Source organism: Mucor mucedo, assembly GCF_025094135.1.
Source record: "Mucor mucedo strain NRRL 3635 chromosome Unknown EV154scaffold_214, whole genome shotgun sequence".
In the NCBI taxonomy this organism is placed as follows: domain Eukaryota; kingdom Fungi; phylum Mucoromycota; class Mucoromycetes; order Mucorales; family Mucoraceae; genus Mucor; species Mucor mucedo.
This window is the reverse complement of record NW_026252498.1, coordinates 1-26,873: the sequence shown is the minus strand read 5'-3', so window position 1 is coordinate 26,873 and position 26,873 is coordinate 1. Positions and strand designations below refer to the sequence as shown.

General features: G+C 37.6%; 14 protein-coding genes across 14 annotated transcripts; 4 read left to right on the top strand and 10 right to left on the bottom strand.

Moving 5' to 3' along the window:
- Window positions 1–1,858: 1,858 nt before the first annotated feature.
- Window positions 1,859–3,192, bottom strand: EV154DRAFT_530699 (uncharacterized protein). Its single transcript, XM_051603778.1, has 3 exons — window positions 2,630–3,192; window positions 2,271–2,569; window positions 1,859–2,204 (listed from the first exon to the last, which is right to left on the bottom strand). The coding sequence occupies exons 1-3, from the start codon at window positions 3,115–3,117 to the stop codon at window positions 2,107–2,109; spliced, it is 885 nt and encodes a 294-aa protein (XP_051450942.1). The 5' UTR covers window positions 3,118–3,192; the 3' UTR covers window positions 1,859–2,106.
- Window positions 3,193–4,853: 1,661 nt separating this feature from the next.
- EV154DRAFT_546326 (small subunit of carbamoyl-phosphate synthase) lies at window positions 4,854–6,626 on the top strand. The gene is made up of 2 exons (XM_051604694.1): window positions 4,854–4,997; window positions 5,055–6,626. Exon 2 carries the CDS (start codon window positions 5,235–5,237, stop codon window positions 6,429–6,431), a length of 1,197 nt encoding a protein of 398 aa, XP_051450941.1. The 5' UTR covers window positions 4,854–4,997; window positions 5,055–5,234; the 3' UTR covers window positions 6,432–6,626.
- A 16-nt stretch (window positions 6,627–6,642) lies between these two features.
- EV154DRAFT_530696 (uncharacterized protein) lies at window positions 6,643–8,298 on the bottom strand. Its single transcript, XM_051603777.1, has 3 exons — window positions 7,852–8,298; window positions 7,611–7,747; window positions 6,643–7,544 (listed from the first exon to the last, which is right to left on the bottom strand). The coding sequence occupies exons 1-3, from the start codon at window positions 7,943–7,945 to the stop codon at window positions 6,690–6,692; spliced, it is 1,086 nt and encodes a 361-aa protein (XP_051450940.1). The 5' UTR covers window positions 7,946–8,298; the 3' UTR covers window positions 6,643–6,689.
- EV154DRAFT_128892 (dynein associated protein-domain-containing protein) lies at window positions 7,699–9,718 on the bottom strand. Its single transcript, XM_051594003.1, has 5 exons — window positions 9,410–9,718; window positions 8,481–9,338; window positions 8,292–8,375; window positions 7,852–8,099; window positions 7,699–7,747 (listed from the first exon to the last, which is right to left on the bottom strand). Exons 1-4 carry the CDS (start codon window positions 9,624–9,626, stop codon window positions 8,008–8,010), a joined length of 1,251 nt encoding a protein of 416 aa, XP_051450939.1. The 5' UTR covers window positions 9,627–9,718; the 3' UTR covers window positions 7,699–7,747; window positions 7,852–8,007.
- Window positions 9,719–11,146: 1,428 nt separating this feature from the next.
- Window positions 11,147–11,368, bottom strand: EV154DRAFT_431992 (Eb1cEB3C HETERODIMER in complex WITH the CAP-Gly domain of P150glued; the record flags this gene model as incomplete). The annotated part of the gene is made up of 1 exon (XM_051596647.1): window positions 11,147–11,368. A coding segment is annotated over one exon (222 nt), but the record flags the coding sequence as incomplete, so codon positions are not given.
- A 211-nt stretch (window positions 11,369–11,579) lies between these two features.
- Window positions 11,580–12,942, bottom strand: EV154DRAFT_530690 (haloacid dehalogenase-like hydrolase domain-containing 2). Its single transcript, XM_051603776.1, has 8 exons — window positions 12,756–12,942; window positions 12,608–12,692; window positions 12,497–12,549; window positions 12,315–12,426; window positions 12,135–12,258; window positions 11,995–12,076; window positions 11,836–11,936; window positions 11,580–11,745 (listed from the first exon to the last, which is right to left on the bottom strand). The coding sequence occupies exons 1-8, from the start codon at window positions 12,869–12,871 to the stop codon at window positions 11,639–11,641; spliced, it is 780 nt and encodes a 259-aa protein (XP_051450937.1). The 5' UTR covers window positions 12,872–12,942; the 3' UTR covers window positions 11,580–11,638.
- EV154DRAFT_453418 (peptidyl-prolyl cis-trans isomerase A1) lies at window positions 12,940–13,607 on the bottom strand. Its single transcript, XM_051597288.1, has 2 exons — window positions 13,517–13,607; window positions 12,940–13,437 (listed from the first exon to the last, which is right to left on the bottom strand). The coding sequence occupies exons 1-2, from the start codon at window positions 13,568–13,570 to the stop codon at window positions 12,997–12,999; spliced, it is 495 nt and encodes a 164-aa protein (XP_051450936.1). The 5' UTR covers window positions 13,571–13,607; the 3' UTR covers window positions 12,940–12,996.
- A 620-nt stretch (window positions 13,608–14,227) lies between these two features.
- EV154DRAFT_530688 (uncharacterized protein) lies at window positions 14,228–14,822 on the top strand. Its single transcript, XM_051603775.1, has 2 exons — window positions 14,228–14,473; window positions 14,543–14,822. Exons 1-2 carry the CDS (start codon window positions 14,307–14,309, stop codon window positions 14,661–14,663), a joined length of 288 nt encoding a protein of 95 aa, XP_051450935.1. The 5' UTR covers window positions 14,228–14,306; the 3' UTR covers window positions 14,664–14,822.
- Window positions 14,636–15,477, top strand: EV154DRAFT_128807 (hypoxia induced protein conserved region-domain-containing protein). Its single transcript, XM_051594002.1, has 2 exons — window positions 14,636–15,006; window positions 15,082–15,477. The coding sequence occupies exons 1-2, from the start codon at window positions 14,793–14,795 to the stop codon at window positions 15,198–15,200; spliced, it is 333 nt and encodes a 110-aa protein (XP_051450934.1). The 5' UTR covers window positions 14,636–14,792; the 3' UTR covers window positions 15,201–15,477.
- Window positions 15,279–16,591, bottom strand: EV154DRAFT_540830 (uncharacterized protein; the record flags this gene model as incomplete). The annotated part of the gene is made up of 2 exons (XM_051604445.1): window positions 15,279–15,757; window positions 15,817–16,591. 2 exons carry the CDS (start codon window positions 16,589–16,591, stop codon window positions 15,279–15,281), a joined length of 1,254 nt encoding a protein of 417 aa, XP_051450933.1.
- Window positions 16,592–17,121: 530 nt separating this feature from the next.
- On the bottom strand, window positions 17,122–18,936 carry EV154DRAFT_128800 (uncharacterized protein). The gene is made up of 3 exons (XM_051594001.1): window positions 18,729–18,936; window positions 18,524–18,666; window positions 17,122–18,467 (listed from the first exon to the last, which is right to left on the bottom strand). Exons 1-3 carry the CDS (start codon window positions 18,919–18,921, stop codon window positions 17,181–17,183), a joined length of 1,623 nt encoding a protein of 540 aa, XP_051450932.1. The 5' UTR covers window positions 18,922–18,936; the 3' UTR covers window positions 17,122–17,180.
- Window positions 18,937–19,236: 300 nt separating this feature from the next.
- Window positions 19,237–20,378, top strand: EV154DRAFT_530683 (NUDIX hydrolase domain-like protein). The gene is made up of 2 exons (XM_051603774.1): window positions 19,237–19,822; window positions 19,895–20,378. Exons 1-2 carry the CDS (start codon window positions 19,295–19,297, stop codon window positions 20,321–20,323), a joined length of 957 nt encoding a protein of 318 aa, XP_051450931.1. The 5' UTR covers window positions 19,237–19,294; the 3' UTR covers window positions 20,324–20,378.
- On the bottom strand, window positions 20,379–21,646 carry EV154DRAFT_530682 (HotDog domain-containing protein). The gene is made up of 4 exons (XM_051603773.1): window positions 21,442–21,646; window positions 21,135–21,371; window positions 20,963–21,072; window positions 20,379–20,883 (listed from the first exon to the last, which is right to left on the bottom strand). The coding sequence occupies exons 1-4, from the start codon at window positions 21,590–21,592 to the stop codon at window positions 20,440–20,442; spliced, it is 942 nt and encodes a 313-aa protein (XP_051450930.1). The 5' UTR covers window positions 21,593–21,646; the 3' UTR covers window positions 20,379–20,439.
- A 97-nt stretch (window positions 21,647–21,743) lies between these two features.
- Window positions 21,744–23,837, bottom strand: EV154DRAFT_530678 (uncharacterized protein). The gene is made up of 4 exons (XM_051603772.1): window positions 23,528–23,837; window positions 23,328–23,461; window positions 22,777–23,262; window positions 21,744–22,704 (listed from the first exon to the last, which is right to left on the bottom strand). The coding sequence occupies exons 1-4, from the start codon at window positions 23,787–23,789 to the stop codon at window positions 21,781–21,783; spliced, it is 1,806 nt and encodes a 601-aa protein (XP_051450929.1). The 5' UTR covers window positions 23,790–23,837; the 3' UTR covers window positions 21,744–21,780.
- Between the last annotated feature and the right edge of the window lie 3,036 nt (window positions 23,838–26,873).

The following is a 26,873-nucleotide window of genomic DNA, read 5'->3' as shown; positions in this document are numbered from 1 at the left end:
TTTACATATGGGTTAAATATATATTTTCAAACTATAGGTATTTAAGCTAGTCGAACATTTTATGAGACGTGTACTCGCAGAACAACTCGGATTTGTTTACCAATATTCTTAGCGACAGGAAATCACACAGATGCAAAGTTGATAACGGATTTCTATAATACTTAGAGCAATAATGGCATATACATAATTTGATTTTTATTATAACGCGAATAAATAAAATAAGCTTCTAATATCAACTTTTTTTTTTGTAGCGTGCATCTATAAGTTTATTGAACTATACTAAATAAATAACGAAAATAGATTCATATCAGTCATCGAATAATCCTCTTACTTTTCATTGTAGCTGCACAAACAAGTTATCTACCTCATCTGATTATCGCTTTTGACAACCACCACAATTTTTTGGTACCTAAAAAAAACCTTAAAACCTTAAAAAACATAGTATTAGAGTTTTATCCGAATAATCGGTAAATGAAGAATCATTTACTGCTCAAAATGCCCTGTTGCTTGATTGCTAAATTTAATTATGTCTTTGCCTTTTGATTGGAGATCACGGGTAAACATACCCCCTTTTTTTTTTGAAACAATAGAAAAAAAAAGGAAGCACATCGTATCGTAATAAACATTGCAGTCAGACGACGGAATTCTGATTGTCATTTAAAAGAATGATAAACAGGGGTTTTTTTTTTTTTTTTTTTTTTTTTTTTTCAAGTGGACATAACGCAGTACCTAATAAATAGAGCACCGCAATCCTTCTGATTCCCTTCGTTATTCTACCAAAAGTAGAAAATCGTTGTGAAACAATTATCAGAATTTAATACGGAGTTAATAAAAAATGTTTCTGAAAATAGCCCAATTATGGGTCTTTATTTCCCAATGTGATATTTAGGTATAGTGGCATCATTTATTTCTGTCCTTTACACCAGACGCGGCTGGACTTATTGTTACAGTGCTACCGCCATCAATTGGCAGCTTTACTGGATTATTTCGGGGGATGTTATGACGAGAATTGTTTTTTTTGGTGAGGTCTGAAAAAATGTTTATGGTCATTAACGTGCCATATCATCTTAAGCCCATTAGATGATCTACTTTTAAAATACACAATATCACAGAGAGGAATCAATTGATAGACGTCCAGGTTTTTCACATTGATGGCATCGTCAAAGTACAGGTCAATAAAGGCCGTCTTCACTTGCCTAAATTCCTAAATACAGCGTACGTTTGGTCTATCACCCTTAAAGCAGTGACCCTGCCAGTTATTTATAATATGACCCCAACAATTTAAGATTAGATGAACAGAAGAATGGTCCTGCTGCTTAAAATGATTGCATTTTTAAGCAAGCCTGATAGAGTGAACAAGGAATGCTTGCAGTATATTAGCGTACTGATAATCACAACTTTCTTATTCATATATTGTCAATTTAGGAAGCCTGAAAGTCGCATTAAATTCTTGTGAAAACTACAAAACCTGGATACCTGTAAACATATGCATGTACGTTTCTAATTGGATCTTTAGGCTCTGATTTTGCGGGAGGATGAAATGTCAGTAGATGGTGCTACTGGAAGGATATTATCGCTAATTTTTTATAGAGTTTATTCTGGTGCCTTCCATTTAAGAAAAAACTTTTCTTTTAACGGGAAAATTATCTGAGCTACGTATAGTTTCACAGAAGATGAGATCAACAGGAACAAAAGGCATGTTGTTGTAATTCTGCTGTTCTTTCGGGATGCAATATATCATATTTTTATTATGTCTGTCTAGAATGGATTGCTTTTTCTTTGATTGCATTTGTATAATAACAATAAAAAAAGAGAAGTGGTTACCACACTTTCAACGAGACTGAGTGGAAAGCATCGCAATTGAAGAAAAAAAGATAAAAAACGGTAGAAATTCAACCAAATTTGGCAAGCGTACACATTTATTACATATAGTGATGACAGCCTCCTTAATTTAATTGCATGTTGTAAAAAGAAAAAAACGAGACGGGAAATAGGAATATACAAAGTGGGACATACTGAGGGTATTATGCACGTTTATTGACATTTAGATTACATTGTAATCTTTTCGCCAAACTGCGTGGTGAATAAAGGAAAGGAATAATAGATCTAAGTACTAGTCTTGAGATAGAAGTTCTTGAAATAAGAATATTGAGACTTGGGAGACTTCCAAGTGCTATCGGAACCACCAAAGAAAGTATGGAACACTAAAATGATAAAGGCAGAAAATTAATTAAAAAAAATTTTTTTCTGTGAGGAAAAGAATAACTTACTGATTCCAACAACACGACCAGAAGAAGAAGTACGGAATACAAGATTTTTCTCTTGGATAACCAACTTTCCGTTGACGTAGACGTTGAGTTTGCCGTTCTTTTTACCAGCGGTGTTGAGAGTAAGAACTTGGCGAACACTAGTCCATTTACCAGTCTTAAATTGGAACTTGTTACGACCTAAACTGAATCCATAATCGGGATTGCAGATATTGACTTTATCGTCACAAAGATCTTTACGTTGCAATGAATGAGGCAAGTAGGCATACACTTCACCGAAACCATCTCCACGCCACATGAGTCTAATATAAGGAGATTATTATAATTGAATTCGTACGACATTGACAAAAAATTATTATTACCTAGTAGTAAAACAAGCAGATGAAGAGCTACCGCCAGTACATTCACCATGGCCTCCATAAAGACCAGGGAGTTTACCACCACGAACAAAATCGAAACCTTTAGGGAAAAAAACACTGTATTGCAAGGAAACGACCTTTGCACTCTTGTTGATTGTGAGAGGTTGAGCTAAAAATCCGAGACCGCCAATGGTGTTGGACTCAGGATTTACAGAGTTGGCAGGATACTTTACACGAAGAACGAGATCTTTAGTCTTTTTGGAAGGATCAATGGCAGCAGCATTCTTTAATTTGTCTGCGCCTTTCCAAAACCAAAGCCAGCCACTATGCTCTTGAATTCCCCAGCTCTTATCCATGACGCTACCTTTGCCAATGGTCAACTTTTTATACTTGTTGAAATTCATAAATTTCCATGATTGCGTCTTTTTGGCTTCGGTGGCTAATAAACAGCTCACGAGAACGAGAAATAATAATACGATACGAGATTTCATAGTTCTCTGATAACTATTTGAAATGAATGGGAAGGGGATTTTTTTTTAAAAAGTAGAAAAAAAAAATTGAAAGAGAGAGAAAGTTATAAGGAATTTCTACTCAAATTAACCTTGTACCTTTATATTGGATACAGTTACACTAATTTACGGACTTGATCAATTAAGGGTAAAAAGTGTAGAGCACACAACTCCGATTAATTCAAAATTAAGAAGCTAAGCTATCTACCAGAGAAGGGCTCATTGTATTATAGTTGGCCATTTAGTTATACGCTAAGCCAATATTTAAGTTTGATCCCGCCCCCCTCGTTTCAATTTATTGTCTATTAACCTTGAGGTAATTAATAAATGTCTAAAAACAATGGGACCAGTGCTCTGGAGGGCCGTAGCACATATAATTTATGCGTTATTGGATCTCAGTAGATGCAGGTACATTTTACAACAAAATTCCCGTCAACTAGCTAGATATAAAATATCAAGTTAACATTTATTTTTATTCTTGTACTGTACTCTTCACCTAACAGAACACTTTTATAGTTTATAGTAACTACAATTGCGCTCTTATTGTCCGATTTTGAAGTAAAAGTAAACATTTTATGAAAGATTATTTTTGGTTAGCTTGAGAAATATAGGGGGAGAAGAAATTTATTCAATTTATTTCGAAAGAGTGTTCAGCTCTCAGCGATGATGAGTTTACGCGATATTTACGAAGTCCCCAATTTCTATTATACGTTTACAGCATTTGCATTATTGTTTGTTTAAGTGAACAAAGTGTCTGAAGGGGTTCACATGCAATTTTACTTTGAGTGATATTTTTAGGATTCAAAATAAGCAGAATTTATTTCCCCGTTCCCTCATTTATGCATAATATAGTTTAGTCAGTTTTGATCTACTAGATGAGATCCGTGATTAACCAACATACCACAGTGAGGTATCAAGCAGCAGCATTAAAATGATGACGTTCGTGTTTAGAAACAACAAATATTTCGTCCCTTTCCGAGGTAAATATAACATTGAGAAATTACAAATGTCAATGTTTACCCTTCTCCATACTCATTTCTGAAAATTCACTTATTGATGTAAACTCCAACATATATCATGATGGGCGTTTTTATCATGATAGACAAGGTTTTACAATGTTTTGATCAGTGATTAATCTAGGAAAATCATGACTCACAAAAGGAGCAGATCTCGATTTTTTTTTCTTATTGGCTTGATGTTGCGGCAATATATACAAACAAAACAAAAAAAAGACATGTTCTATTTTTTTTTTTTTTTTTTTTTTTTTTTGCATAAGTAAGCAGTGTTTAGTCTGAGTTGAAAGAGTATTTTTGCAATGGTGATACTAAAAGGTGTGACTTGAATAGTACTATCCATGTGTATAGATATAATGGCATCTCTCTTCTGTTTGTTTTTGTTTATTTGTTTACATTGGGTACATTATATTGTTCAATCGCTTAAACTTAAATCGATTGATTGATTGGGTCCCAAAACAGGCAAGGTGACATCACTATCGAAGCTTGATTTCGTTGGTTCCTTGGGTCTTATCTTTAAAAAAAAAAAAAAAAAAATGGTTACCAACCAAATCCAGAGGATTTTCAAAAAATTTTCTAAACAAATGAAATGACACATTGTGAATAAAAAAGACCAACGCCATTCAGAAAACGGTCACAGATGAGCCCTATAATAGGATGACTCTTAATTTTTTTCCCCAGTTTTCTTTTTTTCTTTTTTTTTTTCCTTGTCAGAAAAACTTCTTTTTTAAAACTTTCAACCGCCTACTATCAGTTTATTAGGCAAATAACAATTTACTTACTCAAGAAGTAACTTTATGTATATTCACGCCTACGAAAAGTGCTCAGCCGATTATATTTGCGATCAAAGTAAGTTTGTTTTAAAACTCATATATTAAAATTAAATCTCATCCGAAATCTATATAGTTTGGAAATCATCTACCAACAACCTTTAAACAACTCAACTCTTTCTTTATAACAAGCTTATAACAAAAAAAAAAGAAAAAAAGAAAAAACTCAACCTAACTAAATTTATATAACAAAGAAAAAAACCAACTTTTTTTTTCTATCTCTCTCTCTACTTATCAACACAAACTCTTCAATAACATGCCTAGCACTATTAACAACTCTCCTCTTCCTGCTTCTCTCAAGTTGAAGACTGGTCAAATCTTCACTGGTACCTCATTCGGTGCCCCTGTCTCCACCTTTGGTGAAGCTGTATTCACTACTTCCCTTGTCGGTTATCCCGAATCTATGACTGATCCCTCTTACACTGGTCAAATCTTGGTCTTTACCCAACCTTTGATTGGTAACTACGGTGTTCCTGGTCAAGATAAGGATGAATTCGGTCTTTACAAGTATTTCGAATCTGATAGTATCCAAGTCCAAGGTATCATTGTCAATGACTATGCTACTGAGTACTCTCACTGGACTGCTGTCGAATCTCTTAGTCAATGGTGTGTTCGTTACAATGTCCCTGCTATCAGTGGTGTCGACACTCGTGCCTTGACCCAACTTTTGCGTGATCAAGGTTCTACCTTGGGTCAAATCTGTGTTGGCCAAGACTCTCACATTGACGATATTGCATCCACCGTCTTCCCTAACCCTAACAACGACAACTTGGTTGCCAAGGTTTCCACCAAGGTTCCTCTCAACTACAACCCTAAGGGTGATGTCAAGATCGCTGTTATTGATTGTGGTGTCAAGCAAAACATTCTTCGTTGTCTCGCTAGCCGTGGCGCTGCTGTCACTGTCTTACCCCATGACTATGACTTCAACTCTGTGGCTCATCAATTTGATGGTATCTTCATCTCTAACGGACCCGGTTCCCCCACCACCTGTGTTGAGACCATCAAGCATCTCAAGGTTGCTCTTGAAACTTTAAACAAGCCTATCTTTGGTATTTGTATGGGTAATCTTTTACTTGGAATGGCCGCTGGTCTTCAAGTTTACAAGTTGCCTTTCGGTAACCGTGGCCACAATCAACCTGCTCTCAATGTTGATACCGGACTCTGTTACATCACTTCTCAAAACCATGGTTATGCTTTAAATGACACTGATATGCCTAAGCAATGGAAGCGTCTCTTTGTCAATGCCAACGATGGATCCAACGAAGGTATTCAACATGAGACCAAGCCTATTTTCTCTGTCCAATTCCATCCCGAAGCTAAGGGTGGACCTCAAGATACTGTCTATTTGTTCGAAGAGTTTTTGAAGCATGTTCGTGCTGATAAGGTCAAGGCCGAAGGTTTTGAAGTACCTGTTCCTCAAGTACAACAATCTGCTATTGCAACCTTTGCCTAAAAAAAAATTCCGCAACCCCATCCCAAACTGAAAAAAAAACCAAAAAAAAAAATTTATTTTAGTTTTGTTCCTTTTTTTCTTTTGAAATCTTTTTTTTTTCCTTATTCCTTCTTATTCTGCATTTATCCCATTTTTTTCCCTATCTTTTTTTTAAACTAAATAAAAAAATACTACATTCTTTTTCTAAACAAAAACACAAGGTTTTTTCTTTTTTTTTCTTTCTTTCTTTCTTTCTAGGGCGGGGAAAATAGCTGAAATTTAACGAATGAAGATGCTGTGAATTTTTTCAAATTCAATCAGGCTCTGAAGTTGAATACATCGCTTGTTGCCTCCGTTGTTACGATGATTAGGTAATTGTATTTTAGCTAACGAAATCAAGTTATTCTTGACGGTTTCCAAGACCTTTTCTTGTTGTCGAACGGGTGATGTTTGTACATGCAACATTTTCTCTTTTAATTGATCACATCGTTGCTTGAGGGTATACAACACAGATTGTTGTGTTTGATATTGATAATCCGGTAAGCGCTTTTCGCTTTGCCATTTTCCTCCCTTTCGATCTTTACTGAGCTGGATCACCTTGGGTGTCGCACTGGCCGTACGCAGATCCTTTACAAGCATGCGAGTTTCGATTGCAAAGGAGCGGATCAAAGCCTGGGTTTGGGGGTCCACGCTCCTCTTACTCGGTTGAGCTCCGCCACTATCCAGATCCAACTTTCTCATCACATCCGTGCCCTTCAAGTGTGCATTTTCTGCACGCAAATAGCGAATGGCAGCTTTCAAGGACTCTAACTGACCATTCATTTCAAATACATTGACATTCTCGTTTTCCAAAAGAAGAGCAGATCCATCTTCCAGCAAGTCATATTCGGTCTTTTTAGGGACGGATAATCGTTTTTCTTCTTTTTTAGCTGCATTCTTCTTCAATGCCAGATTCTCTTGTTCTAACGCATCAAATTCAGTCTGTAAATTCTCCAACGCTTCAGCATACATTTGTTCCTGAGATCGTGTTTTCGTCAGGATTTCTTCGTTGGCTTGGTCCGCTTGCTTCTTGACCGTCTCCATGCGTTTTTCCAAAAGTTCGATTTTGACTCCGGATTCTTGCAATGATTGTTCCTAAACCGAGATTAAAAAAATAAGAAAAAAAAAAAAGCCAAAGTTACACAGGTTATTCCCACATACCTTGAATTTCACATCCTTGATAAGTTTCAGAATCTCATCCGTATGCTGTTGTAATTTACGTTCCATATCATGGTTCATCACAACCTCTGCCTTCATATCCGATGCACGTTGAATCCATGGAGCGACCCCAGTGGCGACTAAAGCGATCAATGACGAAAGAATTCATGCAAAAAAAGGGTTAGTAACAAGAATAAACGCACATGTGGTCGTATGTATCACAATGATAAACATTGTAACTTACTCTTTTCGGTCTTGATTTCATTTGAGATACGTTCAAAGGTCGTACCAAGTTCTGAGGTCAATGATTTAAGTGTCTTTAAACATCCTTCCCACATGGTACTTTCTGCAATCTCAAGAATTTCATCCGCCTTATTATACACAATTTGTTGAATGATACTCAGACTAATCTCCTCTTTACTGCCCACCTTGGCATCCACATAGTTGGATATTTGTTTATACGTTTCATAACAGAATCTACTGAGTTTTGAACTAATGGCGTACAATGTTTTAAAACGATGTAAATATTCGGATTTTAACGTCAGTGCTTGTTCTGATAAATCTTCCAATTGACGAAGCAGTTTTCTGAATGTATAACAAGGAAAAGCAAACGTTTCTTTTTATTTAGTTATGTCCATTCTAAATGATATACATAAAAAAAAACTTACCTAGAAAGGATCTTACTATTTTTAGCTTGTACAATCAATCGACCCAATGGTTCAAAATAGTCATAATCTAAACTTTCGCGCCCCTCTGTAATATGAATATCTAATAGATAGGTCGGCCCCCACCCGGCACATATCAGTTACCCACACTAAATCAAAAATGGGGAAGGGGGAAATTCACATGTTGTTTTTCTTTTTCTAAACTTACTTTCATTATAAGCTGCGTTATCTACAGCTTGCTTTACAAAGGTTAGTTCGACGGTCATTCTATCTGCATTTAAATCTAAAGCTCTTGTCAATCCAAAGAACTGATCGACGTGGTTAGCCTCACTTTGAACAAGATGGATTTCAGAGAGATGTTCCAACTGAGCGATGATTCTTTGCAACTCGACCACACATTCAGTTTCATTGATCTCGTCCGTACGAAGTAAATCTACAATTCCTGTTAGTCTTCTCTCGGTGCCAACCAAGTCATGATAGACTTGACCCATCTTGATAAATGTGACTGGGTTGCAGTTAAGCACAAAGGTGACAAACCGTTTTGCCAAGTCACTTAACCAACCCGCTCTCTGTCTCATCTCACACACCGAGACCAAACTCTCAGAGACAGTATCCATAATCTTTTCACTAATGGGATAATTCTGATCCAAGTGTTTGATAATTAGTTCTGACTTGAATACCAGTCGCTTGTACAATAAGACGCATGAGATGGCGTCATTTTCTGTTTTGAAGAATGAGTCTGGTAAATAAGGTTGAATGTAACTGAGACGGTCATTGGCTTGAGCGGCATCTAATTTACGAAGTTCCAGATCGATGGATTTCGCTTGGGCCTTCATGACTGTGGATTGAAGTTGCATATTGAGCGACATCATCGCTTGGGACTGACTACTGAGTGTACGGCTCTCGGATTGCTGACTGACTTCCTTGTGTCTGAATTGCTCTAAATCATTTTGTAAGGTCAATACTAATTCTCGGAACTGTTGAATAGTTGCTTCGTAATCCGTGTTTGTCTCTTCTGAAGATCGAATTCTTTCCATTTGTTCACGTAACAGCATATCACGATGATCTAAGTAAACGTTTTTGTCTTAGCTACACCCATCTTTTTATATTTACGTGTTTATGAGTGTGTGTGTGTACCAATCTCGGCCTGTAATTGCTTTTCTGTTTCCATATGATTCTCTTCCAATTCATCCGCCAACTCTTTCAGGGCCTCTAAATCGTCATTGGCCGATCGAAGCTCATCAAGTTTTTCGGTCAGGGACAAGTTCTTTTCGGTCAATTGATCCACGAGATCTTCAGCGCCTACCGCATCATCCAAACGTTGTTTCAATTCTTCAATGGAATACTCTGCCATTTCGAGTTTATCTCTGGTCTTTTCGTATTGAGCTCTGACATCCTCCAATTCATCGGTGTCTCTTTCCAGATCTCTGATTCTCTCATTCAATTCGTTTTCCTTGGTGGTTGTCACATCTCGTAGTCTAAATAGATATAAAGTGAATGTGAGTGTTTATATAAAATCGGGTATAACATGTTTTGTCTCACCTCATCAAGGCTTCCTTGAGACGTTCGTTATGACGTTCCAACTGAATGACTTCCAAAGGAGTTTTTTCATCGCCATCACGCTCCGGTACGCGGTTCATGATATCCGCCTCCTTTTTCAGGACATCAAGATCGATACTGATTTCCTCAATCTTGTCCTTGAGTACATCCACTTCTTGCTGTAAATTCTCGGCTTTTTCTTCCGCCACTTCTTTATCCAAGGTCATCATTTCGAGTGATTCTATCACGTCGTTATATTTACTCTCGTACATTTCTCCATCGGTGGAAGATTCCTTCAAGTATCGTTTAGTCTCTCTCAATTCCTTTTGCAAATCCGCAATTTTATCTGTAAAAATAATATAAGTTTTTTTTTCACTTTGTTCAAGCAATCCTTCCTTTTTTCTTTCTTTTTTTTTTTTTTTTTTTTTTTTTTTTTTTTTTTTTACCTTGCAGCTTGTTGCGAAGTGTCAGAAATTGTTCGGCTTCTTCCTTGATCTTTTCATGCTCCCTGTATCGTTCACGATCCTCTTGTCGCTTACTCTCTAGAATCTTTAATTTAAGTCGCAGTTCTTCGTAATCCTTGAGTGGGATCATTTGGTCGGATTTACTGATGGGTAGGTTGGCAGCCAAAGAGCCATAGGAGGGCTGCTGATGATGACGGGTGGGTAATGCGGTAGAAGAAGTGGTGGATACAAGTCCCACATCCGAATTAGTTTCGACTGATTCCGATTCATAAGATTCTTCCTCTTCCTCTTCCTCTTCCTGTTGTTGCTGTTGTCGTTGTTGTTGCTCTAATTGAGCTGCAGCTGCATCTGCAGCTGCTAAATCTTCTTCTTCTTGTAATTGACGTTGTAATTCAGCTTCCTCCTCTTCCTGCTCCAATTCTTCCTGCTGTTGTTGTTGTTGCTGTTGTTGTTGTTGTTGTTGCTGCAGCTGTTGTTGTTGTAAAGCAATACGTTCCTGCTGTTGTAATCTTAATTGCAAAAGTTTATTCTCTTTCACTTCTTTCAGGGTATCTGAACGAGGTCTTGCTATACCCACTTTACTCTTTCTGGCCAAAGTTAAACTAGCGGTAGGAGAAGCCGGTTTTCGGTTCAGGGCGGTAGGTTTTTTAGTGGTGTTGTTACTGTTTGTGGACGGCAGTCGACTAATGCGAGAGGGAGAAGTGATACGAGAAGGTAACAAGGTGGAAGAGGAAGAGGTGGGTAAATGTTGTTGAATGGTTCTGGCTGCTGCCAAGTTGGGATCTTGAGCAGGAGCAAAACGATTGGCAGAAGATTGTGAAGGAGAGATGACGAATGGAATGTCGAGTTCGTCGTCTCCTTCTTCAGACAGGACTTTGACTTGACTGGGACGAACAAAGACGCCATGGTTGGCTCTGCATTCGAAATAACGTTTGCCTTGAACGACACCACTGTTTTTACCTTGAGGGTCGTCGAGTTCGATGCCAACCCATTTGCCTGTCTGGAAACTGGTGGTGCCGACAAAGCGAATTAAACCAATCTTGCCTTGTACCTGAGCACGCGCTCCTACTTTGAGCTCCGAAGAGATGTCCATACTGCTGTTGTGGTTATTGTTGCTATTACTTTGTGCGGACGAATTACGAGATGAAGGTCCAATCATGGACTGTCGTCGTTGAGGATCGAATCCTGACATGTTGCAATCTTTGTTGGTTTACGTGGAACGAATGGTGAATATAAAAGAAATAAATAAAGGTAAAAAAAAAAAAAAGTTGTTTAAAAAATAACAAGGGAAGAAAAAGAAAAAGGGACAAAATAAATAAATAAATAATTTTATTACTTTTTAGGGTAGTACTACTTTGAACCCCTATTTGTATTGAGCAATGATATGGTCGATAGCTTCTACAATTGACTTGAAAACGTTTAATCCTTCACTTGCATTACAATCTCCCTTTCGATATTTTCCGGTTTGCACTGTTTATGACACGACATAATAATAATAATAATAATAAAAAGTGTCAAAATAATGATGTTTTTTTGCATGAATCTAAATTCTCTATTTACCCAAGAAACGATGTAAACCCAATTCCTTTGCTCCACCGCCTAAATCATTAGATACATCGTCGCCAATCATTGCTACTTGTTCTGGTGCATTTTCCATGCCACTATCCAAAAAAAAAAAGTGTCAGTAAAAGTACACACTTACAATCTTCTTTCCTTTACATTTGTTTAAGAGCCAATTGAAAGAATTCTACGGTTGGTTTGCCAACAACAGTTGCTTTTGTCCCAGTTGCAAATTCAAGTGCTTTTTTTTAAAGACACTATTAGTTTACATGTAATAGAGACAAAAGACGATTGCTTACCTTTTACAAAACCTCCTGGTCCCATGGATAATTTCTCATCCTTATCCGCAAAGTATTTGGCCTCATGAACGGCGATCAAGGGAACATTTGGATCAGATACCATCAGTCGAAACGCCTCATTCAGCTTGTTTGTTTGGTATGATGAGCCCACGTATTTTATTTCTCATATTTTAATTCTACCTTTTCATAATGGAATTTGGATGGTGCTAAACCGACTACCACTGCATTAGGCTTGTATGTATCGATACCTGCAAACTCTTCCATAGCCCCATCTTCCATCAGTAACATGGGCCTTTTTAAAGAGAAGTTTTAATAGACATAGTAGAGCACTTATACAAAAAAAAGAAAAAAGAAAATTGTACCTGAGTTGTTTGCATATAATCATATCACGACACGCAGATAATGATGTAAACACCTAAAACATTTTTTATTATTACTACTTTGAGAGACATGCATTGCAAATCGACTCTTACATCTTTGTCTTCAACTTGGAAACCAAGGCCTGATAACTTTTCAACCAGTTGTTTCGTAGAGACTTTGGTTGTATTTGTAGCAAACCTTTTTTTTTTTTTTTTTTTTTGAAGTTAGTAAAAGACGCGACTTTTCAGTGATAGAGTGTACCGAAAGGGGATATTTGATTTTTTCAGACGTTGTATCGCTTCAATAGCACCTGGAATGACCTTATTGTCAATGTGAATGGTGCCACTCAAGTCAATCAAGACAGCACGAATGGACATGGTTTGTATTAAAAGATGAATAAATAAATAAAAGTTAAAGCGGTCACTTATTTTGGAGGGTGATGTATATGGGTTTATAAAAAAAAATATTTATTATTAAGAGATTATATTTTTAGAGAATAAATTTATAATTGACCACAGTCAGCGATGGTGACCTTAGCCTTGGTTCTACCAGACTCGGAACCTAAAGCCTCGATCTTCTTGACGACATCGATACCTTCGGTAACTTGACCAAAGACAACGTGCTTACCATCTAACCAGGTAGTCTTGATGGTGGTGATGAAGAATTGAGAACCGTTGGTGTTGGGACCAGCGTTAGCCATGGAGAGGTTACCGATACCAGTGTGCTTTAAAGCAAAGTTCTCATCAGCAAACTTGTTACCGTAGATGGACTTACCACCGGTACCGTTGTGGTTGGTGAAATCACCACCTTGGAGCATGAAGTCTTGGATGACTCTGTGGAAGGTACAACCCTTATAACCGAAACCCTTTTCACCGGTACAGAGAGCACGGAAGTTCTCAGCGGTCTTGGGGACAACATCAGCTCTTAATTCCATAACAATACGCTATGACAGTGTGTCAGTTCTTATCTCTCACTTTTTTTTTCTTTTCTTTTTTTTAATCCGATTGATTATATGTACTTACACCGAGAGGGGCACCGTTGGAGGCGACATCGAAAAAGACCTTGGGGTTAGACATGTTTAATAATAAAAAAAATTTATTTGATTAAAAAAAAGAAGCTTAAAAAAATAACTCGAAAAACTTTCGTTTTTAACCTCGTGTTTTTCAGTATCCGACTCTTCCAAGTTTCCATTAAATGCTATTAGATTCTTTTTTGTTAAAAGAAAAAAAAAGAAGTCTAAATATGTAGCCTTTCTTTTGTTTTTGCGCGTGTTTTTTTAAATGTTTTTTCTGTTTTCTGTGCTCTCAAAAAAACTTTAACTTGTTTCCCAAATATTTATATTTCGTTCTGCATTGTTACTTTTTTTATAATCCTGTAAACAAACAAGCCACACAGGGGCAAACGTGGGCTTCCACATTTTTTTTAAAAAAAAAAAAAGTTTGCGTGTCGGTGTCTCATTAAAATGGTTTAGTGTACGTCATTTTGATGGTCGAGAGAGATAGATCAGAACTACGGTTTTTTTTTTTTGGCGGGGGGACTCCAAACGCTAGGCCAAGTACTAGGACAGTTAAATCCTCTTGGCAATATTAGGATATAGTAAAGGCCAGAAAACTCACATAAAAAGAGTCACAACGAAAAAGTTGTTCAAGGCGCGTTAGATACTGTTGGCATGGAAACAAATGTGTCATTGGGTGGGATCACCTGTTCACACTACAAGTGACGTGGCACACGATTTACTTTTTTTTTTAAAAAAAAAACCAGCATTCACTTTTTTTTTTCTTCTTCTGCTTTATACATATACCAATTTATAACATGATTCCGGAAGAAGATTACGGTCAATTATCACAACAAGAAGCTTCCGATAACGAACAGGAAGAAGCTATTGAATTTATATCTTATGCCGAAAGTGATGACGACGATGAGGATCCTTATTTTATGCCCGAGCATCACAAGCGAACCAGCACTTGGACATTTCAACGGTAAATAATTCCCAACTCATACGATTAGAAGGTGAAGGGGAGGACTACTAACATGTCAAAAAAAAAAAGATTAACATGCGCTCCTATTCAAGTGGTACGCTTTACTATACCCTTTCTCTGCATTCTTACCATCATTACATATACCATTACCATTGCCGTTATCACTGAAAAAAAGAAGAATTCGCTCTAAAGTGACTTGCGTTTTATCATGGGAAGGTGGGGGGGGGGAGGTTGAATTAGGACACCACCCCCCTCTCTCACTCTCGTTTTTTTTTATTATTTTATTTCTCTCACTTTTTTTTCTTTCTTTAAATAAAAAATGGCTAATGAATATACAAAACAAGACATTGAGCGCATGAGACAACTCATGGATCAACCTACGGAGACAGCGCTTGATAAGATTCAGCGCAAGATGATTCAGGAACCACTTGTACCTGCCGGTGTAGCTTTAACCACTTTTGCGTTAGTGGCAGCTACTTTTGGTGTCAAGACGGGTAACAGACGCTATACAAACAACATGTTTCGTCTCCGAGGTAAAAAATAAAAAAAAATTGGGTGGCATATGGAACTGTTTTTAAATTTTCTAAAAATATACATTCATTTTATAGTGGCCGCACAAACATTTACAATTTTAGCCATGGTTGGAGGTTCAATTTATTTTCAACAAAAGGAAAAGAAGGAAGCAGCAGCAGCAGCAGCGGCAATGGAGGAGAAGAAATCATTGTAAAAAAAGAAAAAAAGAAAAAGAAAAAAAAAGAGAAAGAATAAAAAAAAAAAAAAGAAAAAAATATCAAAAAAAAAAAAGTTATTGTTGTGGTAAATGTAAACTTTGAAGTAATAACAGGTTATTGTTCATGGTGTTTTCCTCTTCTTCAATGATGAGTGATTGGAGTTCTGGTGCCTGCATCAAAATCTCCATAAATTCAATATGCAATAAATCATCCATACTTTCAAGCACATGTACGTTTTCTATGGACGCTTGTTTATCCTGTGTAAAATCATGACATTGCACCCACACCTCCTGGGTCGTCATGTAGAATTTCAGCTCCAAGGGTGAGCTCAAAAAAAATTCTAACCGGTGTTGACTCTTCTTTATAAATTGCACCAGGTTCAGATTAATATCAATGCGAAATTGCTGTTGCTCATCTCCAATCGTCCACTGGAGTGTACGTCCCTGAAGATCAATCTGGCAGTTTAGGTCGCTTACTCGCTTCCAGCTACCAATTTGTAATGTCTGTGCAGAAAGGTTATACCTCTGTTTCATAATTCCTCCTACGACTACTACTTTACGTTTTTAATACATGTACACGTAAAGAAAATAAATAATAAAAAGTTTTTTTTACCTGAGGGCGTGATATGATACGGTTCTTCAATAATGGTAGAATTGTACAATCTGGAATCAGGAATGCCACCATATAATGACGGCAGTGGAGGAGGGCCCAAAGACGAATGTCTTTCTTGAGGTGTTGATTTTCTATAGTATGGATAAGGACCAACGGAATGAGCTCTTGTGCGTTCATGATGCGAAGAAGACATGGAGGAGGAAGAAGAAGAAGAGGATCGAAGGGATAATGGGCGACGAGGAAGATTGTCTGAGCCAATGGAAGAACTGGAGGTAGAAGCGGATAAGGTCAAATCGGGTGTGGAGGAGGACCAACCTGAGCTGGTGGGTGTGGAATAGGAAGCGGTTGGCTTTGGATCCAACTGTCTCTGTTGATGGAAATAATAATAGTAATAATAGTAATATAAATTAGGATCAATGGTGTCACGTTGTTGTTGAAATGCAGCGGATTGGCAAGCAGCAGCAGCAGCACTAGCGGCATACTGCTGTTGAATATAAAGAGCCGAATCCTTCATTTGCACGTTACGTTTTGCCTGGTTCTTGACTTTGGCGCGACGGTTTTGGAACCAGATTTGAATGGATCTTTCGGGCATACAGAGTTGATGTGCTAATTGTTCACGCACACGGTTATTGGGTGAAGGGTTGGTGCTGAAGGATTTCTCGAGAATGGCGAGTTGTTCAGGTGAAGTGCGAGTTCTTTTACGTGGAGGTGAAATATCTCGATCAAAGGGTGGATGTGGTACGCCCAGTGGAGGTGGAGGTGGGATAGCAAACATGCTTTTATCATAATGTTGTTGGAAATTATAAGCGTCACCAAGGAAACCATTCATTCCGTTTGGATTATAACCTGGTGGTAGAGACATTTTCTTTTTTTCTTTTGTTAATTAATTTAGTTTGGGGAGAAAAAAGAAAGAGGAAAACCCGTAATAAACAAGAAAAACGAGAATAAATAAACACAAATATATTTTAGGGTTGTACAGTGCAAGCTAAACAAAGAACCGATCATCCCTCGCTTTCCATTACTAGTAAATAACTATACTTAATATAAAAAAAAAGATCGTCTCCTCCTTAAAAATAAAAGTATTCTACCCATATATCCACCTTTGCCGAGTTGTATATTTTTGATTTTTTCCTATACTGTCCATATGTTACTAATTGAAATGCTAAAAACTATAAAAAGATAATCAATAATATCGGGTATTCAAGTTGTATAGTAGTAGACAAAAATTGGTGACACCGAAATAAAAGACCTTTTTTAACCCACACGTGCTTTTTTTATTTAGATTCTGTACAACCTAGAATTTATATGAAGGGAGGGGGGGGGATGGAGTTATATATGTCAATCGCCACTGGTCTTGGTTTATATTAACAACTGGGGTATATTTGATTCTCTACATAGTCTGGTGGTGGAATCGAAGGTATTCTTTCTAATGAAGCCGTGTTATTTGCCATCAATAGTTGTGCTTGTGATGCCATTTCCATTTGTCTTCGAAATTTAAAGTAACAAGGGCATAATTGTGGTTGAGGTTCTGACGAAGGCATTTGTTCATCGGAGTCTGGCATACACTGTAACATGAAATCTCTGTCGACTAGATCAGGTAACATTTTATTTTTATCATCACCATGTGTTGGATGAGCTGTCACATTCAGTTCGGAATAGGAAGGTAGTCGTCCATAATCTTCCTTGAGTCGACAATCAAATATTGTTACTGGTGTCTCTAGTCGAATCGTTTCTCGCTTACGCATCACTTTGGGTTTCTCAATAGTAGTATTGGAGACCGCTGCGGCTGCTACTTTTCGTATTTTGGGCCATACCGAGGGTGATTGAGATCGAATATGTGTGTTTGTGTTGGTGGAGGTCATTGAAAAAGCAGCAGGAGGTGGAGCTAATGCAAACATGGCTCTGGTTGCTTCTTCTTCAATGGCGGTTACACTATTTTCACTTGTACTACTGCTATTAGAACTAAGGGAGGGTCTATCATTTAAGACTGGAGAATCATCCACAAAAGATATGGTCATATTAATGCTCAAATGATGTTTGAACATGATATCCTTGTAATAGGTGGTATGATGAATATTTCGCATACAAGTAGGTGTTGCAAATGTGATGCGGTAAGCTATTGTGTCTGTTAGATCGAATCCTTTACCATTCTTTTGAAAGACACCTCTTAAATCACCCGTTTCTTGTTGGGGAGCAGCAGCATCATTAGCAGCAGCAGAGGTATCATCTTCCGTAAGTTTGATTGACTGTAAAAAATGCAATGGGAATTGTTCCGAGTCTTTACGATTGGCTCTTACTTCCGCCACATGGTATCTTCTGTTCTCGGTGATGGTTAATTCCATATGTTCTAGGCGGACCCGTTTACGCTGTGGTTGTATAATCAACCTTAAAAAGAAGAGATCTCCCGAGGAAAGGACGGCACGTTCCACTACCATTTGAATATCAGCGGCGGGTAAATGTTTTTCATAGGTACGAGACAGGTCTTGCAACGAATTATTTGTGAGCAGTGAATCTGACATGTAAGCACGTAATACAAGGACTGGTTTTGATATATGCCAATTATTTAGGATCTGAATACCAGGTCCGATCACTCTCGCATCCACCATATGTCGCACTCGACCGTACACATCTTCAATTGTCTCCACAATAGACTAATATATAAATATGTTAGCATGTATTTGTAATTACTGAGAATAGATCACTTTACATTGGGCACAATAAATGCAAATGGAAAGCGGTGAATGCCAGAGGACAGCTTAATATAGTCGTTCTTTTTGGATTCCATGATTTGTACACTTTCTTCAGACAAGATCTTTTCATGTGTCAAACGTGTGCCACGTGCACCAATGCCTGTTCACATATTTGTTTACTTTTTTTTTTTTAATGTGCAATCAATGTTTACATAATCTTACCTTCAGGCCAATAGGTGGTGGCGGTTGATTTGAAAGTAACAGTGATACTAGTGATCCGAGTGGCTTTCGCTAAAGACAATACAACGCTTCCAGTAAACACTGACGAAGCGTCTTCAGTAGGTGGTCCACGTAAAATTAAAGGTTTAATGGGATCAAATGACAATCGCTCCTGGGACAGTAATCCTAAATGCATTGTTTTAAATTGAGGAGATAAAAAAAAAAAGAGGAGAGAGAGAGAGAAAATATATTATTTTATTATTGGAGTTAAATAGCCAACAAAAAAAAAAAAAAAAAAAAAAAAAATGTTTCAACGCTTGGGTTGGCTTATAAAAAAAGGGTCCAATCATTGCTTACGATATTAGTTCTAAAAAAGCCTTCCTCCTTTCTTTCCCTTCCCGATTTAGTCAGTTTTTTAGTGACAGGTTGATCATTTAAAACAAAGGAGAGAACAGAGAGTCACGTAAAGTCTATCTGTACAACTCCAAAGCCTATATAAAGAATCTCATCTTTTTTTTTTTTTTTTTTTTTTATCTCTTAACTTATTAGTCTTTTTTATTCAACACATAATGACTGTATTCAACACACTTTTAGAAGCCGTAGCTCATTGCGATAACTTCCCCTATGTTCTCGATCCCAAAAAAGAGGACGACGAAATGCATCGTGCCATTCCGTTTCTTTTGGGTGCACACACCATTGGTCATGTCTTACCCAGTGTTCTTGTGGCTCTGAAAGACTACAACCAAACCACACCAGTTTTCACTATTTCAGACAGCTCTGTTCAGTTTAACGAAACCGTACAGACCTCACAAGAACGTACCTTGGCTGTCAAGGCCCTGATGGATAGTTGGCGTCAAAACAAGACATTTGACGTTTTAGCAGGTTGGCGGGATGAGCTTTATCCAGTGTATGGTGATGAGAATGAGCCAGATAACATTGCATTTGTCATGGAACGAGCATCTGCTGCGCTTTTCGGTGTATCGACTTTTGGTGTTCATTTGAATGCCTATATCAGGAACGATCAAGGTGAAATCTTCATGTGGGTGGCCCGACGCGCACTTACCAAGCCTACTTGGCCTGGATTGTTGGACAACTGTGTAATAAACATGTTTCAGTTTTGTATACAAAAAAAAAAAAACCATGTTACTCATTTTCATACTTTAATATAGGTTGCAGGTGGTATCTCGTACAACTATTCGGTGAAAGAAACCATTGTGAAAGAATGTGAAGAAGAAGCTAGTATTCCATCTCATCTTGCTTCCCAGGCACGCAGTGTAAGTCTAATTACTTATTACACATGTTCTCCCGGTGCTTTACAACCTGAGACAGAGTATTTGTTTGACTTGGAATTACCTCAAGACTTTAAACCTATCCCACGCGATGGAGAAGCAGAGTGTTTCTATCTATGGCCTCTACAGAAAGTAAAAGAAACCATCTTGAATAACGAATGGAAACCCAATTGTGCTTTAGCTGCTATTGACTTTTTTATGCGTCATTCGTTTATTACACCGGATGATGAACCAGAGTACATTGATATCTCTTATCGTCTTCATAGAAGACTTGAATTTCCTACGCCTCGTAGAGGTTTAAACAGATAATCTGTTATTCCCCTCCCACACATGACTGGGGAACAATAATAAAAAAAAAAAACCGGTTTGTTTTACAAATGGTTAGTCTGGGAATTATTTTTATTTTACATAAAGATTTTTTTCATCTAAAGCTTGGATCCATTCTTTTTCTCAAGCACAACATAACCATTATTGATGACTACAACATCTCTCTCCTTGACCTTGGCTGCAAATATAACACCTTGAGTCTTGGGATCTTTGGTATCAACCTTCCACATATAGACTTCGACGGTTTCACCGGGGAAAACAGGGGAAGAAAAACGTCCTTCAATCGACTTGAAGCGCTTAGGATCATTACCTGCTAAAGCCTTAATGATCAAATGAGCACAGGCACCGTAACTACAGAGTCCGTGAAGAATAGGCTTGGGGAAACCAATGGTAGGTGCCAAATCCGTATCTGCATGAAGTGGGTTATAATCACCAGAAAGACGGTAGATTAAAGCTTGGTTGGGCGCAGACGCAAATACTTCAACAGCGTCAGGGTTACGCTGAGGAGGCTTGTAGGAAACTCCCTTGGGGCCTTTGGGTCCCTATACAAATATATAAAAAAGTTCAGTCACCCTTTCTCTCTCTCTCTCGTAAAACACATGAGATGTGCGTTTCACTTACGTCCCAACCACCGTAACCACGGACAAAGGACTTGGAAACCATGCTACAGTACTTGGTCTTTTCTTGCTCATCGTAAAGATCAACAGTTGTCTCGATGACCATGCCGGAACCTAAATGAGTGTTTAATATATTTAAAAGGGCAGGTTGAGGGTTATATTTTTTTTTTTTTTACCTTTGTCAAAGACACCGGTACATGTCTTTTTAGCAATAAAGGCACCACCATGGATAGGGAAAGGAGTAAAGACCTGCATGGATTGTTCACCGTGAACAATCTTGTTGGGGTCAAAATAAGGCATACCGGGATGTCCGCCCTTACCGTTGGCACGATCCTTAAAGAGGTTGACATCAACGTAGTCACCCTTGAGTAAAAGAGCAAGAGGGTATGTAGGTAAAGGAGTGAAATCCTTGTCTAAAAAAGAAAAAGAAAGAGATAAATGACCCTAACAATGTATTGCATAATTTTTTTTTTGTAGCTTTACTTAATTCATAAAGGTACTTTAATTCATCTTCCTTGACACCGACACCAAGTGCATATAAAAGGAAATCACGACGGTTACAGACAACTCGTTCGCTTTCAAATTGGTGACCAACGGCCTTTTCAATATCCACCTTGAATCCTTCAACTGGCATTTTTATTTATTTATTTTTAAAAAAAGAAAAAGATGAGAAAAGAAGAAAAAAAGTTGGAGTGGAGCTATTAATCTTTAAATTTTTATTTCTGCTGACGAATAGATTTTCGCACACCCCGCACTGCCCAAAAAGAAAGAGAAAAAAAAAAAAAAAAAAAAAAGAAAGAAAAAAAAAATGCTGTGTAACTATCAACAATGATCTACAATCAAGAGAGAATTAGCTATACGTAAGGCTTCTTTCGTAGCATTATCCATAGGCATATTATTATAATCCGTAGAAGACAACACAGACATATCATCCCACTCTTCTTCCTCTTCTGATTCCTCCACACTCGTCATCTCTTGCGTATATTCATCTTCATCAATAAGCTCATATAACAGCATATACGGGTTGGATCGCAAGACATCATCCAATGAACATTCATCCACTTTAGAATCAGATATTCTGTACCACGCATTTTGACATTTCCATTCTTCCAAACCCGACGCTTTCCCTCCCGTACAAGAGAAGCATTTGCACTGATCTGCATAGATCCTTCGTTTAAACGCAACAAAATGTCCAAAGCTGTGACTTCCATAATGCACCACCACGCTCATGAGACGATAAAAGCAATCCGACTTTTGTGTGGGTGTAGAAATGGGTAAATCTGGTTGAGTGTGTAATGTGCCATTGGTACTGAAAGGGGATACATCCAAGTATTCGGGGAAAAGCAGTTGACAGGTATTTTTATAAATAGCACCTGTATTTAAAAAAGCGGATCTGGAGATATGAAGACAGAGCACCTTGGGTGGTTTGGCCAGCATCACTTGTTTGGTACTTGATCGACTCACCGAATTTAATAAACGTAATCGATCTCCCTTATCCTCTTCTTCCTCTTCGATCCTACCGGTTTTTAATCGCGTCTCAATCTCTCGCTTTGCATCCTCTATTTTTTTTATCTGAATAATCGCTTCCAGCTTGTTCTTCTTTTTTTTCATCTCCTTTTTACATTCGCTGATCTGCGTTGTGAGTGATTTCACCGTGGTCTCAAATGAACAACGTCGACAGTTGGCATCTTCAAGATATTCAATATCTGTAAATTTCGCTAAACATTCAGCTAATGTTGCCGTGTACTAGATATAAAATGGAGGGGGGAACCGGTGTGTTATGTATATATAGCCAAAATCAAGGGCCGATTTATTTACCTTGTTGGGAACATTCAGTTGAATATTATTAAACGAGAAATGTCGAATCGCACTGGTATAACCACATTGCATACATGATAATCGATTTGCCAACAATCCAGTCAATGGATTCTCCACGTTTGTCGTGGTGGGTTTTTTCTTGATTTGCATCATCCCACTAGCCATACCAGATGATGTACCTAATAAATCTTTCAACCCACCTCCCAACGATTCGGTTTTGGCAATCTGCTGTCCTTCGGTTTCCATGGCACTAGACACCAGTTGAAAAAACTCTTGTGCATCCTGTTGTTCTCGACTGATGATGCGTCGGTTGGACGAAAGCGCTGCTACGATATCCACCGGTCGAAACGAACTTCGTCGATATAAGGGTTTTGTAATGGCTCTTAAGGTTTTTAATAAGGATCGGGTCACGGGTAACGGAACACCCGTTGATATATTACTGACATGTTCCAAATAAGTGTGTAAATGCGGTAAAGACGACATGGCCTGGAATATAGAACGTGTAAATAAATAAAAATAAATAAAAATGAAAAAAAGTCCAAGGATTCTACCTGCAACACCGAGTTCAAGAAACATGAATTGCCCGTATTCACAAGGCCAGAGACATGGGCTGATTCATCACTGGCTTCTACAGCCGATGCCAAACATATCACTGCACCTTTGGAAGACTTTGCCAACTCACTGTCTATTTGTAATCGTTAATCAAGGTATTGAGGGGTGGGGGAAAAAGAGCAGCTTTTGTTTTGTTTACCGTTGAGTTGTTTTGATAAGTTGTCGTAATAAGCTTGTGGTCTAATGTACATCATGAGTCGAGGAATTCCCAATTGACTACAAGTTTTTTCTAAAAATAAGGTGAAAGAATCGGGTGGTAAAGTGGCATCGTCTTCATCAAAAGAGCGATTTTTGAAGAAGAGCAAAGGTATAGAGATGACTCCCAAGATGGCAAATATAAATTGGACTAGATCATACGCTTCAATTAATATTGGTTGTATCTTGTCCAATGTCAAGTGCATTTAAAGTTTTTTTATGGTGAGAGAGAGTACAATACAAATTAAGCCCACATGAAAAAAAAAAAAAAAAAAAAAAAAAGATGGAGGAATTGGATATCCGCGTGTTGGGCTTGGGGGGAAGGGAGATCAATCAAACAATCAATACATTTAGGATTGCTTTGTTTAAATACACATTTAAGGCACATCATGTAATATGTCCTAACAAATAATAAAATTCGGATCATCTTTATTATTACGCACCTCACTTTTTATTATTATTTTCTTTGAAGCTACACCTTTGAATAGCAATCTTTCTAGACTACTTGGTAGTTAATAAGACAAAAAGAAAACAAGCAATTTAAGCGCAACCATATGCGAAGTCTTTTCCAAAAAAAAAAAGTAAATTCTCGTGTAATTATATGAGGCCAAGAATACGCTTAAAAGAAACGTCAAAAACTGGAATTTCAAAGAGAGACTTGCATGATTAGTGATGCCGCTCGACCAGTAAGACTTGGATTTGATCGGGTCTACTGTACTGGGTTTAACACCTTAATTTCCAGCACTTACCATCTTCCATAAACATGTAGACGGGACCTTGAATTTTTTTTTAAATGATGATTGAAGAGATGTGGTGTGCACATCATAAAAAGTCTACAGAAAGCTTCAAAACTTTGGTCATTGACAAAAGAGAATTCTATATATATATAAAAAAAAAAGAAAACAACCGCCGTATCATAAAGCCTTGTGTAGGTGCTATTAAATCCCCCACCTTTTTTTTTTACCAATAGGCTAGTTAACCTCCTATCAAAATTGCTTGTATTAAGAATGGAGCTTATATGCTTTCAATTGAGAGATCCCCCACACCTCAAGGACAGTTTAAGTTAATCAAACAAAACAGAGAAAAGGAAATAAACAAATTCTTCGTTCTTTATATAACAATTTACTTCTGTTGCCATTTTTCTATACTACACCCTTTAAGGAAACTTTTTACGTAAGTTACACTCTCGAGATTACCCCCTTTTGGCCCACACCCCCTTTATGTCCCCACCCATCAATCTCCAAAACAATTTGACATATATTTACAGTAGCCATACATTTCTATTTCCATCGGTAACCCCAATACTTTTTCAGCACCTTATTTTCTTATTTCTTGTCATCTTCATATCATCAAACCGAAACATACCTTTATTTCCTTGTATATTACACCCTTATCCACTATGCGTCGTAATCATCTCCCCTCTCGCGTTATAATTCTCATGTTATGCTTGATCTCGTATCCACCTTCTGCTTTTCTTTTCTTGACTTCGCTGTATTTTTGATCTCACTAATACTTTCTGACCCTGTCTCCCTTGCTCTCCTTTGTCCGATTACACCCATTGTACTTCTTGTTGCAAATAAATACCTCGTTGAGTGAAGATCGTGATTCAATTCTCTCATAATCCTCAATAAAATTTTATCATTATCTTCATCGTCTATAGACAGCCCACAGTAATTGCTTACAATTCCGAACTATCGTTTGGCGATCTTTTCCCAAAGGTGATGGTAACTATCATGAGAATTTGTTAACCGCCTGTTACAGTTATAAGTTTTCTGATCCCAAGATTAAGTTGCTGGCTTTATTATCACGCTGTTAATCCACCAGTCTGATTAATAGGCCAAACATAAATCAAAGTGAAGGCCAAATACCTGATAAACGGTGTATGTTTTTAACTTTGGGAAGCTAAAAGCGAATTTAGTAAGAAAAAAAAATAGCGAACCTCCATGCTTGTATAGTTCCTCTTTAACCTGGTTTCAAAGGTGGCATGACATTGGAAAGCTTCTTACACTTTTTCTTGCGAGATTGTGGGAGAATATGGGGAAAGAAAAATTAAATCAAAGAGGGGCGGTTTTTTTTGGTTTTGTTAGCGCTTGAATAGCCAAGTCACAACAGGGTATCAAATAATTTCACCAGCTTTTGCAAAACCTTTCTTGTCGCGTTAAGACACTTGACTGTCTTTCATAGAAACAAAAACTACGAACGTACACTAATGCTGTTCGTAAAAATAGCTGGTCCGCTCTCTTGGGATGATGGTCATTCCTTAGGTGTACAAAAATCGAAGGAAACGCAACGTTCAATTTCTAGCCCATAGCACTCCTTATGCTGTGGCCGATAAATACGCTTGTCCGGCCTGATGAAGTGAAGCGGTTTCAGCTACACCTCAGGTTATATATTCCACCTTTTCAGTATTTTGGAGAAAGTTCTAGGTGCTCATTTTTATTCATTAACCAAGAAGACATGCAACGAGCGTAAATTTAACAAAAGGCATGACCAGCAAGGGAAATAAACGCTCCAATACCTTTTCCGTTTCCATGGATAACACCGTTCATCAATTATCATGTGTTAAACAGACGTGATTTTTCCCTCTCTTTCATATTGAACCACCCCACTAAGCATGATGATTAGTGCTTAAAAGACAAATCGACACTGGATGAGCAGCTACAGAATAATGACATAATCAAAGCAAAGAAATATTTGAAGGAGTTCAATCTGGAGGAAGTTCCTGCGAAACGTTTGGTCGTAGTACCTCTACAACATATTTACACTTGAATTATGTGTGATCAACAGGCACATACACACTAGTAGGCTGTCAAGATACAAATTATTTGAGGTGAGTTCATTTTTGTGATACATGTAATTGTGATACTTATTCTTTTATGTAGCCGTCCTAATCAAAATTCTGTCTCAATCCTTGACATAATCCCAACAACATGACAGCTACCCATACATCGATTTATTACTAAAGCATACGTATGGCCGAAGTAGAACATTGAACTTTTATATATACACTCGTAGAAAATAGCATAAGTTTATTTTATCATGTTATCTGGAAGTTTATTTATCTCTTTAAAGATCACTTGGTGATTATGACCGATGGATTCCGTATTAATTCACCGTGATATAAGAACAATAACAATGGATCGCTCTTAATTTTGTGGATGGGGGGAAATGGAAAACATACTCGGGTATTTGGTGGTGAAGTAGTATATGAGAATCGTAAATGACACAACATAAAGGAGCTACAAGGATGTTAATAGTCAAAACTATCCAGTGTAAGCCAATTTGTGTGT